This window comes from Mustela erminea, chromosome 12 (genome assembly GCF_009829155.1).
Source record: "Mustela erminea isolate mMusErm1 chromosome 12, mMusErm1.Pri, whole genome shotgun sequence".
In the NCBI taxonomy this organism is placed as follows: domain Eukaryota; kingdom Metazoa; phylum Chordata; class Mammalia; order Carnivora; family Mustelidae; genus Mustela; species Mustela erminea.
Genome location: NC_045625.1, coordinates 19,230,734 through 19,243,290, shown reverse-complemented (window position 1 = coordinate 19,243,290; position 12,557 = coordinate 19,230,734). Strand labels below are relative to the sequence as shown.

Genomic DNA, 12,557 nt, shown 5'->3' with positions numbered 1-12,557 from the left:
ACAGCTTCAAGGGACAGAGGAGGAGGGATCCCTGTGGTGGGGCGGCGGGGGGGGGGGGGGGGGGACAGGAGGCTCCTGCCCCCTGGGGCCGTGCTACAGTCCCACATTGATAGGCTCAAGGAGACCTGATTTGAACAGTGAATTGACCAGGAGCCGAATGGGGGTTTCCAGAGGTGGATCCCGGGTGGAAGGGCATTCAGACAGATGGAACAGAGTGAGCAAGGCTGCTCAGAGGGCTGGAAGGTTTCTGAGTGGGAGAGGGGTCCCTGAGTTTGAGGGAGAGAAACAGGAGACAGTACAGATGGTTTGAGGGAGAGGCAGGAGACCGGTGGTGAGGGAGGAGCTGCAGACAGTGGGTCCCGGCAAGGCAGGTGGTGGGGGGCATGGCAGCAGGGTCCCAGGTTCTTGGACTTTCTCCTTTACCTGCCCCTGCACACTGTACTATTGGGCCTCAGGCCCCAGAGAGGACCCAGGCTACCTTCTCAAACTGTTGTATGTCTGTCTGTCTGTCTTACAGGGCCCTCAGGGACCCCAGGGGCCACTTGGTCCTCCGGGAGAGATGGGCCCCAAGGTGAGTGCTGAGGGCCCCTTGCTTGTCCTGTGATGTTGCTGGGGCGGTATCAGCACCTCGTGGCCCTCCTCTGCTGGGGGATCCTAGGCCTGGCCTGGGAAATGGTCGTGTCCTATGTCCTGCAGAAACCGAAGGGTAGACACCCCCCCCACCCCCCCCACCCCCGCTCACAGGAGAGCAGATCCATGCTAATAAAGTAGGGGGAGCAGATCCATGCTAATAAAGTAGGGGGAGGAGCTGGGCTCCAGGTCCCAGGGCAGTGCATGGCCTGCAGGGGTGCCGGGACCCTCCGGTGGGTTAGCAGTGCCTCTTCTGTGCCACCAAGGGAAGCAGCAGTGCCCCCTGCCTCCCCGCCTCTGTGGGAACTTCTGCTCAGCACCGAGGTTTGCCTGCAGGACCTGTCTTTTACAGGGCATGCGCTTTAGAGGGGCCTCAGACCCCTCTGCCTTAGAGAAGGAAGCGGAGCTGCAGCTTCGTGCAGGGGCTGTAGCCATGCCACTGGGAATGACTCGGACCCCTTCCCCCCGTGGGCATCCTGGCCCAGCTTTGGAGTACAGCACAGGGATCCGTCCACCCTGAATACAGCCTCGGTCGGCTTCCTCCCCCGTTGTTCTGTGAATCATGCTATTTTCCTCCCTGCGCTCGCCAAGGGGCTCCTCATGCGGTAACCCACACTCGTGGGGAAGGAGAGAGATCCAGCAGCCTCGGAGCCCCCTCCAGGGCTCATCCCAGGGCCCTGGGCGCAGCCACCACCCGCCCCGTGGTCCCAGCCCCAAGCTCCCAGAAGGCCGGCAGCCTACTCCTAGCTCTGTGTCTCTCCTGCTGTGTGACCTCAGGCACATTCCTTGCCCTCTCTGGGGCAACCTCAGTTACTCTCCTCCCTTACAGTCGAGGCCAACCCCTGCTGTAGGAGGGACCAATGGCATTTTCTTGCAGGGGCCGCCCGGTGCAGTGGGAGAGCCGGGCCTTCCTGGGGAAGCCGGGATGAAGGTAAGGCAGGATGAAAGAGAAAATTGACTTGTTGAAACCAGCTTCCAGCTGGCGGCCACGTCCTCCCCACGGAAGAGAAACGGGCCTTTCTTGTGTGGGGATAATGAATTCTCTGTGTTTCTGGCCGGGGAGCGGGTCCTGGCTACGGCCACAGTGGCGGGCCCAGCCGACCCGGAGCCCCCACCCCGGCCCCCTGCCCAGTGGTGTTTTCCCTGGCACCTGCCCCACGCCCCGGCGGCCGCACCTCCTGGCCTCCCGAGATACCATCTGCATTTCAGTCCCCGAGCCCCTCATTACCTGCAAGGGAAACAGGCGCCCATTGATGCCTGGGCTCTGGGGAGAGCCCTGTCCCCGCTCTGTTGTGGAAGAGAGTGCGGCCTATCTAAAACAGACGGAAATGGGATTGTCCGGATTGGGGCAGGGCTGGGGGCTCGGCGCTCCCCCTCCTCCTGGCACCCACCCCCCGACCCAGACGTTGGCCCAGAGGGAGACTAGTTTAGAAATCCCCATGTGGTGATCTTTTGTGGGGACAGGTGACATTTACTCTGGTTCATTTCGGGCCTCTTCCTCCTTTGGGTTTCTTTCCAAGGCTCTCAGGGAGAGTAAAGAAGGCGGTCAGCCACAGATTTGCCATCCCTGCCTCTGGTCCTCCCTGGAGCCAAACTACTCAGGTTTGGATCCTGAATCTGTCCCTTCTTAGCCTCATGGGCTTGGGCTAGTGATGTGACCCCGAGCGTTGGTTTCTCCATTCGTAAAAGAAGATCCCTTCTGTGGCAGGGTTGTTGTGAGGTTTCAGTGTTGAGACCCACACGGCCCGGGGGGGCCTGGAGCAGGGGCTCTGGTTGGCATTTTGCAGTGTCGCTTTGGTTCTCGGGAAGGAGGGGCTTCCCCAGCTCCCAACCCAAATCAGAGCTGGTGAGGACAGCAAAGCGAAGCAAGGGCTGGGATTGGCCCTACCCACCCCCATGGACTTGTGTTTGGCTTCTCCTAGGGTGACCTTGGGCCTCTGGGCACCCCTGGGGAGCAGGGCCTCATTGGGCAGCGGGTAAGTCAAAAGCAAATTCATTCTTCCTGGAAAGTCACCTGTGGGGCACTTGGGTCGGGGGAAGGGCTTTCCTCAACCTCCCTGAGCCTCTGGGAGAAAGAGACGGTGAATTCCTATAGCCTCATCTCCTCTCTCTTGCTGAGCCAGCATTTCCACAACATAGAGGCACTCTTGGAAGAAAACGATCTTGTGGTCAGAGTGTTTGGGATTCACTGCATGTTCCCTGTTCCCTCTCCACATTAGCAGTAAGCATTTTCAAGGCTCTGAGAAGGCCAGCAGCCAAGACAGTGGCTCCTTTTGGATTAATCCAAACTTAAATGGCCTGCAGCACTTTTACTTTTGAAAAACACCTGTTATCATCCTTGGAAACTCTTCCATGGGAGGTTATGTTTCTCTTTTCTGAAAAGAAACCCACAAAGCTTGCCTTCCTCTGACAAGCTTTGGGATGCCTCTCTGTCCACCTCTCTGTGCTCCATGCCCAGTTTATGCAGTCTTTGCCCAAATGTGGCTGCAGGCGTACTGGGAGGGGCACAGAGCAGGCATCCTGTAGCATCTGCCAGGTGCAGAAGGTGGGGTCCCAGTGGGAGGGGGCGTTAGTGTGGGCCTCAGTTCCTGGGGGCACCAGAGGCAGGTGCCCTTCATTTCTTATCTCCCCTGTTTTTCCAATGCCTCGTGCTCCCCCTGCCCGGAGTCAACCGAGGCGCCGCAAATTGAGTTAAGATGTGGAAGGAGCAAGAAAGACCACATGGCAAGGCAGGATGCATGTGCAGCCCGAAACCCCAAGATGGTAAATCTTGTGTGTCAACAAAGACTGATCAGTACGGTTTTCTTCGAGTGCTGTGTTAAGAAGGATTCTGAGGTTCCATCTAGGCACAGTAGAAATGAGAGTGACGAACACTCACTCGATGCCCACTGTGTGCCTGGCCCTTCTCTCAAAGCACTGGGAACCGAGCAACGAGTAACAGGAGGCCGTGTTCTTACGGAACCACATTCTAGTAGATCCATTAGTGACATCTGCCACGGGCCCAAGAAGGATGGTGTCTCCACGCTTGTGGTGCCTTTGTCATCCCTGCCGCTGATGACCTCTTGAGGCCCCTTCAGGCTCGGGTGCTGCACAGCTAGGAACTCTGAAAGCCGAGAGAGACCCAAACTAATCTGACAGCCAGTTCGAGGACTCAGAAGGCCAGGGGCATCACTGGAGCGGGGGCTGCAGGCAGAGAACCTAGCTGAGGGCCAGATGGGGATTTCAGGGTCTTGGCATCGCTCTCGAAGTTGCTGGCCGGAAAGTCTTAAGGCCGGCCTCACCTTCCACATCTGAGAAATGGGATTCCACGGGGAGTTCCATGGGAGCTCCCTGCAGCTGCCGAAACGATATGTCAAATGGCTGCCATTCGTGGGCTGCCTACACTGTGCCTCACAGGCACCCTCACAGGAAGTGGTGCCAGCCCAACCTTCCGATGAGAAAATAGCCACCCGTGGGGGCTAGGCAGTTTGCTTGTGGTCACACCGTCAGCGAATGGGGAGCCCAGCGGGGGAACTGAGGTCTGTATGACATCAGAGCCTTAACGACTGAGCAGCCGAGTTACCAGCCAACCAACTAACTAGGACACTTTGTAACTGGTGAGCTGGGGTAGCCCTCAGGTGACCCACCCTGCAGACAGGCTGGGGCTTCGGGGTCTGCTCCTCCTTTCTGAAGAGCAGGCAGTGGGCACCCCAGCCACCCCCCAGCCCCCGGCTCGCTCACTGGTTCAGCCACTGTTGGGCATCTTCTGTGTGCCGGGCATTCTGGCGCCATATTGCCCGGAGACAGCAGGGTTGGGGTCCCGCCCCAAGGAGGGGGAGGAAGTAAAAGCACATTGGGCCCCATCCCCGGGAATGTCTCATCTTTCCCCACTACCCTTTCCAGGGAGAGCCAGGCCTCGAGGGTGACAGTGGCCCCGCAGGGCCTGATGGACTGAAGGTGAGTGTCTTGCGGTGGGATCGGGGGGCAGGGGGTGGGGGGACAGGGGTGTGTTCTGGAACCGTCTTCTACCTCTGCTTGCATTCCCCTCACATCCAAGACCTGAGCTTTCCCCGGAAGCATTGTGTTCTCATACAGCTCTGAGACCAGAGCTCCAGCCCCTATGGCAAGCACACACCTACCCACCCCCCATACACTCCCCTGCCCACCACTGCCTCCTGCCCTGCTCAGACGGGGCTAGGAGCCATCCCCCCTTCCACTCCTCACTGCTACCCTTCTCAAAACTACAGCGTCTTTCGGTTAAGGGTAGTGTCTGGACAGCCTGCTCAGGGCTAGACCCAGAGCCAGCAGCTTAGCTCTCTGTTATCTTGCAAACATCCTAAAAGATCAGGAAAATCATCATCATCACCGCCCATGACCTGTAAGCCACTCTTCATGGTGGGCTCAGTCACCAGTATATCAGGTACTGTGCTGAGCCCTTTGTTTATGTAACACCTCAGTTAATGCTGTGGGGTAAGTTCTGTCTTTTTTTTTTTTAAAAGACTTATTTATTTATTTGACAGACAGAGATCACAAACAGGCAGAGAGGCAGGCAGAAAGAGAGGAAGGGAAGCAGGCTCCCCGCTGAGCAGAGAGTCCAATGTGGGGCTCGATCCCAGGACCCTGAGATCATGACCTGAGCCGAAGGCAGAGGCTTTAATCCACTGAGCCACCCAGGCGCCCCACGTTCTGTCTTTAAATAAGGGAACTGAAACACAGAGAGGTTAAGCAACTTGCCCAAAGACACACAGCCAGTAATTGGCACAGATAAGACCCAAGCTTCGGCTCCCTCTCTGCACCATGCACCCGTTCTAAAGGTGTGGAGGCTGAGGCTCCGAAGGACACAGAAGTGCACTCATCCAGAGTCTGTGGCTGTGAGTGGAGAATCCACAATTCAAACCCAGGGCTCACTGTGCCTGACTCAGCCCGGCCACGTCCCGTAGATGCCTCTGAGGGTGCGGGCACCTTCAGGAAGCTGCAGGGCTCCCCTGCACTATGAGGCCGGCGGGGGTCCCTCTCCGACGTACCAGCTCCACATCTAGCACAAGCCTGTCCCTGGCTGCCAGCCCTGGCCCAGCCCTAACCCTGGCCCAGTACTAGGTGGGCTGTCTCCAGGGTGGCCTGTCATACTGAGTCAGCTCCTCACACAAGGGCCCAAGGGCCACATCCCAGGATTCCCTCTGTCACCCGTTTACTCTCCATGTGACCTCAGATAAGTGGCCCTCAGTTACCCCGTCCCCAGACCCGTATGCCCACTGCCCCATGCCCATAGCTGCCCTGGGTCCCTGGCTTCCCTGTCTACTAGGGTGGCTCTGGGACAGGCTCCTGGCTGGCTCCCCAGCTGCCCTGGGTTTTTCTTGCAAGGCCGAGAGCGCCCCCTGTCTGCCATCCGTCTGCCTTCTCTCCTCTCCAGCTCGGCTGCATCCTAGGGTACAACCAGACCCCTGCTGGGGCGGACAGGACAGCCCCTCCACACCCTTTGCCCAATGCCTGCTTGAATGGCAGTGATGCTGAAGAACATTCTAGCTAAAATTAGCATACTCACCGTGTGCTCACATCACCTGCCTTAAGAGCTCTATGTGACTGAACCCGTGTCCTCCTCCCAGCTGCCCTGGGAGCTGGATTCATTCCCATCCCCATGTGACAGATGGGGAAACTGAGTCACAGCACAGGGCTCTCTTCCATTTCTGGCCAGCCACCTTTCTTCTCCCTGGAGTTGTGCTGAGGTGGGATGGGAGGTGGGGCTTCAAGGCATGAGAGTCTCACCTGGTCCTTCCTGATCTCTCCGCACGGCTCCCGGCACTGCCGTCTTCCTCCTCCTCCTCCACTCCCTTCAAAGCAGTTCTGTCTCGGACCTTGGGTCAGAGTAGTTGCTGCAGACGTCCAGCATCTTCTCTGGTCCTCCTGAAACCCAGGAGACACCGTGCTGTCTTCACGGTGTTTGTCCAACAATCGCCTTCATGGGGAAAACCACCTCCCGGACACACACAGTTCGTGAGAGTCTGCAGCGTGCTTTTCTGCTGCCGATCTCTGTTGAGTTTGCTGACTTGCAGCAGATGGTGGCAGGGACAGTGGTGGTGACTCCTGGGAAGGCTAACCTTCGTCTGGAACTCACGTGCCCGACGCCCTGCTAAGCTACTTACACGGATTAGCTCTTTCAATCCCCATAGTAACCCTTTGCTGCTTACTTTACAAATGAGGAAATTTGCCCAGGGTCACATAGCCATTGAGAGGTGGCAGCAAGATTCAAATTTAAGCGACATAACCCCAGGAGTGAGGGAGGTACTGTCTCCTGCACAGAGAACCTCGGAATCCGAACCCCAGGGTCTCATGCATGCTTGGCCGCTGACTTCCATGTGTAGTTGGGAAGGCTCCTCCTCCCTGGGCCTCAGTTTCCCCATCTGTAAATCAAGAAGTTTGAGCTAGACAATTTGTAAGGCTCTTCTGAGCATGGGCGGATGTCCGGGGGACTCTAGGATTCTCCAGGACCCCCCTACCCAGGGCCTATTCTGTAGGGGAGCTACAAGTTTGCTATGCCAGGCTGGAGGGGGCGGGGTGTCTGGGCAACCCCTGGAGCTGGAGGCCCCAGTGCCAGGCTGGGGCCCCTCTCTGAAAACCAGCCCAGCCCCCTGGAACAGGCTGCCTGCCTCAGAGAGCTGGGAGAGCAGGTGGCCAGGGATGACAAGCCAGAAGCGGGGTCCTGGAGCTGGGGTCCGCAGCAAAGCCATCAGGACAGCACCCTGTCTCTCTGCCGCAATCTCAGTGGGGACGGATCTCACACACAAACTTGTCCGACCCTCTCCGGGTGCCCAGATCTGCTGTGCGCTGGCCCACGCCTCAGCTTGGAGTGGCCCCTCCCCCTTATCCATGCCATCTCTTGACCCCTCTTCATTAGGGAGTCTCCCCCCATCCCCTATAGCTGAGCTAGAAACCGCCCCAAGAGACCGCTGCGCCAGCCTCCTGTGCCTAGAACCCTGGATCCGGCTTCATGCCCTCCGCACCCTGATCTTTCTCCAGGACCCACACCAGGTTATCAGCGCTCCTTGTAAAGTGTGGCGCCGGGAAACAGAACTGGCAGAGACACTCTCCCCTTCTCCCAGCCTGCTCCCCCGCCCACCCCTTCCTCCTGGCCATGACTTCATCCCCTTTCCCACGGGTCTCCAACCAGTCCCAGCTCAGCCACTTGCAGACTGGCCACACGCCCCGCCGGGCCCGCCAGCCCCGATGGAGGTGACCTTCAGACAGGCACACCACCCTGTTCCTCTGGGGCTGCTGCCCATGCCGCGCCCCTCATCCCTGCTCTGCCCCCAGCCTGCCTCAGCCCCGCCTGCGAGGACGATGTGGCCTGGATGTGGCAGGTGCTGTGTCCATTGTGAGCTGCCATCCTCTGGACGAGGAAGTTCTCTGCTGCCGGCAAGGACGAGAGCCGTGCAGAGCAGACAGCAGTGGGAGATGCTGTTCGCAATAGAGTCAGACAGCAAAAAACAAAACAACATGGACCAAGCTGCACTTGGCTTGTGTCTTTAAAGCTTCACGTACTGCTAACTAGCTTCCTTGCTTTCAATCGGCTGTCCCACTGCTTGGCGCCTGGTACACAGCAATGGAAACTATGACCTTTGCTTTATTAGTATTATAAATCATTTGCGTGTAAACAAGGGTTGAAAAGGCAACTCAGAAAAATGGAGTTGGTTCTGAGAGGCAGGATTGGGTGAATTGTTTTCCTTTTCTAAAATTCCCTTCGGGGTCTTAAGGCTCTTGTCCTCCCCCTGTGTCAGTGTTGGGGAGAAAGAGCCTGAATGTCCCAAAGCTGTCCCCTCCTTGTGAACTTGGGGGGCAGGAGTGGTCAAGGTCCTGTGTTCCCTCTAAGTGACTTTCTCCCTGGCCCGAGTACTGTGTCAGGGGTATTCCCTGCACCTGCCAGGACATGCCACCCTGACCCTTTTGGTGGCTCAGGGATCCATCAGGGGAAATCCAGGGGCTGCTTGGCTGTGGACATCCAAATGGAGCCTTGAGGTTTAGTGCCTCTGATTGGCTGAGGGACTGATTTTTTCTCTCTCTCCTCTTCATGCCCTTCCAACCTAGGGGGACAGGGGTGACCCTGGGCCTGATGGTGAACGTGGCAACAAAGGCCAAGAGGGACTGATGGGCGAGGATGGGCCCCCTGGCCCCCCTGGCATCACTGGCGTCCGGGTGAGTGTGCATGGCTTCGTGCCAGCACCGGGGGCGTCTGGGCACATGTGCCACCCATGTCTGTTCAAGCAGTTGGACAGGAGGTCTTTTGATGGCAGCTGCCTAAAGGCCTTATGCTTCCTCCACCTGGGGGTTTCCCAGAGAACAATCTACCCACATCCCTCCCCTGCCCCAAGCCTCCCATGGCTCCCAAGTGCCCTCAGACTAGGATCACCCTTCTCAGTCTGGCTGCCACGGCCTCTGTGAGCCTGGCCTTGCTGACCTTGTCCCACATTCAGCCACACTGAATTTACCAGGGCGTTGGGGGTACTTAGCCAGAGAGGCACTGGCCACCATTCCCCAGTAGGAACTCACCGCTGCCCTCTCTGGGTCACGCTTTTGGTACAATGAAGGATTTGGAAGGAACACACTCCAACATTCCAGGGGCTATTTCTTAGTAAACGCTTGAGTATCATGGCTGACGAATGGGCCGGAACGTACAGCAGAAATAGCCCTGGGCCCAGAGGCCAGAGGGTGAGTTCTGGCTCGAGAACCCACAGTCTGTGTGAGCTTAGGCAGATCATGCTGCCTCTCTGTGATCTCTCTCTTTCTGATCTTTAAAGAGTCAATGAAACTTTGGAAAGGAAAGTGCTTTCTACAACGTGCCAGAAAATAAATATTGTCTTTATGAAGCTGGAGGAGGAAATGACTGGAAGTTGGTGGTAGTGGTGATGGTGGTAGTGGTAATGTTGATGGTTGGGTGGAAGTGGAGATGCTGCTGATATAGATGATGGTGGTGATGGTGATGATGGTGAAGATGATGATGATGGTTGTGGTGATGATGGTGGAGATGATGATGGTGATGATTAATGTGATAGTGATGATGGTGATGATGGAGGTGATGGTATTAAGGTGGTGACGGTGATAGTGGTGATGGTGGTAGAGATGGTGGTGATGGTGATAATGGTGGTGATGGTGATGGTGGTGATGATGGTGATGGTGGAGGTGATGATATTAGTAATGGTGGTGAAGGTGTAGATGGTGATGGTGGTAGCAATGGTGGTGATGGTGATGGTGGTGATGATGGTGATGGTGGAGATGATGATATTAGTAATGGTGGTGAAGGTGTAGATGGTGATGGTGGTAGCAATGGTGGTGATGATGGTGATAGTGGAGGTGATGGTATTAGTGATGGTGGAGATGGTGGTGATGATGGTAGAGATGGTGTGATGATAGTGATAATGGTAGAGATGGTGAGGGTGCTGGCAATGATGGTGATGGTGATGACAGTGGCAGTGGTGGTGACAGTGCCCATGCTGATGGGGGCCATGTTGGTGGTGGTGGTGCCAACAGGGTTAATGTCTGTATTTTGCCATCTCCACCAATTTCATCTACTGGAATGGGAAAGAGATTCACTGTAGCCAGACTGAGTGTGTGTTGGTGACAGAGGTGGGGAGAGGCTTGTATTTGAGTCTCTTTGGCATCAGGGCTGCAGGACAAGTATCTCCCACTCTGGCCAGGAAACAGTGGAGTATTTAAAAATAGAATTTTATGAGCCTTCAGAGCCTTTCCAGAAATATATCTTCATGGATGGGGGCCCAGTAAAAGTCTTCATTCTGGCTCCATGGACTCACCCCACTGGATGCTCCAGCCCTTACTCAGGATTTCCCACACCATGAGGGCTGCTCCCAGCTGGAGAGGGCTTGTCAGAACAAGTGGCCGGCCGCTCTGTCCTGGGGGAGACTCTCGGCGTCCTGGCTCTGTGCTGAATTCTTCCGTGCTGACTCACTTCTCCTCCTGACAAGGGATCAGCCATAGCAGTCACCTCAGCCCACTGACCCCTTCCACCTGCCCCTGTATCATGATTAGACAACTGCTCAGATATGACCAGCCTGGGACAAGGGGGTGTCCCAGACCCTGAGGACCTGCATCTCATCTGAACCTAGCGAGGGGCCCTCGGGTCTTGTCTTCATCTCACTGAGCCTGTGTCTTTGGCTCTCAAATGGGATAAATAACCCCTTCCTCCCAGCCCATGGCCAGAATTGGGGGAGGCATGACATAGAACACAGACACGGTGCCTGGTCCTTGCCTGGCCCACGGTCATATTGGTTGTGACTATTTTATTCCTGGAGGAGCCAAAGACTCGGACGTGGTCTACTTCAGTGCTGTGGGTAGAGACAGGAGATGAGGAGTTACCTGTGTAATTTAAAATTTTTTAATACTTACATTTCAAAAGAGGTGGATGAAATAAATTTTAATAGTATATTTTATTTAGCTCAATATAGCCTAGATACGAACATTTCCAACATGTAGTCAACATAAAAATCATTAATCAGGTATTTTACCTTCTTCTTCTTCCTTTTTTTTTTTTTTTTTTTACTAAATCTATGAAATTTGATGTGTAATTTACTCATATGGCACATCTCAATTCAGATGCTAAATTTTCATTGGAAATACTTGTTCTGTGTTTAGACTTCGTAAAATACACAGCTGAAAATGTAGGTTTATATCCCCAAGTTGTTCCAAACATATGTAAAAGTTTTGTGGTAACTGAATTGTCTGTATTTAAATTAATTTTAAGTTAATTAAAATTAGATTGAATTAAGAATTTGGTTTCTTCATCCAGTCACCACCTTTTCAAGTGCTCAGGAGCATTATGTGGCAAGGGGTCACAGACAGACAAAGCTAGTTCAAGCCTTACCTATGAGAGGTAGGGCAGCTGAGGCACACAGAAGGGAAGGGGCTTGTCCAGGGTCACATAAGGACTTAAGTACCAGAATGCAAGGCAGTCTGTGCTCGGTCCTTCCAAGACTACCATTTCTTCCTTCCGGGTCCCTAGGGCAGTCTCACTAGCACTGCCCTTGGGGACAGAGATTTGTCTTCTCCAATTCACTTTTGCCGTGTTTTGTCCTTATGCAGAATAAAGGTGGCCTCCCTGTAATTTCCATCCACTGATCACCCCAAAGAACACAGATGTCCCTGTGTTCTGCAGATGGGTGTCAAGTGCCTCTCCTGCTCCTCTAAAATCCCATCTTCCTACCTTTCCTCCATCACAGTTACTCATTGCCCCCTCCTATTCCAAGGTGGGGCCATCACCTCCCTCATCCTACAGCATATACCTCTGTTAATGCAGCCAAAGGGCTTGAATTGAACTCGTTCTTTAGTGCTTACCAAGAACGTAGATGTCCTTTGAGGTTTGGGTCTTGAAGGGACTATCCTCCGGGGACCATCGGGATGTCCTTTGAGATCAGAAATACTGTCTCTCTTATGCTCGACATCCCAACCTGGTGGGCTCAGAGTTGGGATTCTCTTCTCTCCCTTTCTTTTCCTCTCTTATCTGTCTTATGCTCACACGTGCACACTTACATGCATTCACTCACCCTGTGAGTGGCCCTGACAAGCGCAGGGCAAAGGAGAGCAAAGGGAGGCCCTGCAAGGGAGGGGGTGGAGCAGCCTATGGGAGGGAGTGGCCTGGGAACCCCAGTGGGATAGTAGGGGAGGACCACTGACCTTCCAGGCACAATGTCCCACTGGGAGAATCCCCTCCCACCCCATCCCCAAAAGAGGGCGCCCCTGTCCATGGTACACAGCCTCGGGCTGGTCAGAAGTGCCCCATGGCATCTCAGAGATGTAAGAAGAGCTCCCCGCCCGCCGCGTGTCATCAGAGTCCCCAGGAGCCCCAGGCATGGAGTCAGACAGAGCCGCAGTTGACTCAGTGTGCTGGGCCATGTCGTTTCACCTTTGGGCAGCCCAGAGGTCACCATCTGTGGGAGCAGACCTCG

At 55.3% G+C, this 12,557-nt stretch overlaps 1 protein-coding gene across 1 annotated transcript in view; it reads left to right on the top strand.

Annotated features, from left to right (window-relative positions):
- Positions 1 to 12,557, top strand: part of COL27A1 (collagen type XXVII alpha 1 chain) — a 134,341-nt gene that overhangs the window by 97,855 nt on the left and 23,929 nt on the right. The window contains 5 exon segments of the mRNA XM_032307703.1: positions 518 to 571; positions 1,508 to 1,561; positions 2,553 to 2,606; positions 4,513 to 4,566; positions 8,689 to 8,796. Coding sequence (XP_032163594.1) covers positions 518 to 571; positions 1,508 to 1,561; positions 2,553 to 2,606; positions 4,513 to 4,566; positions 8,689 to 8,796 — 324 coding nt within the window.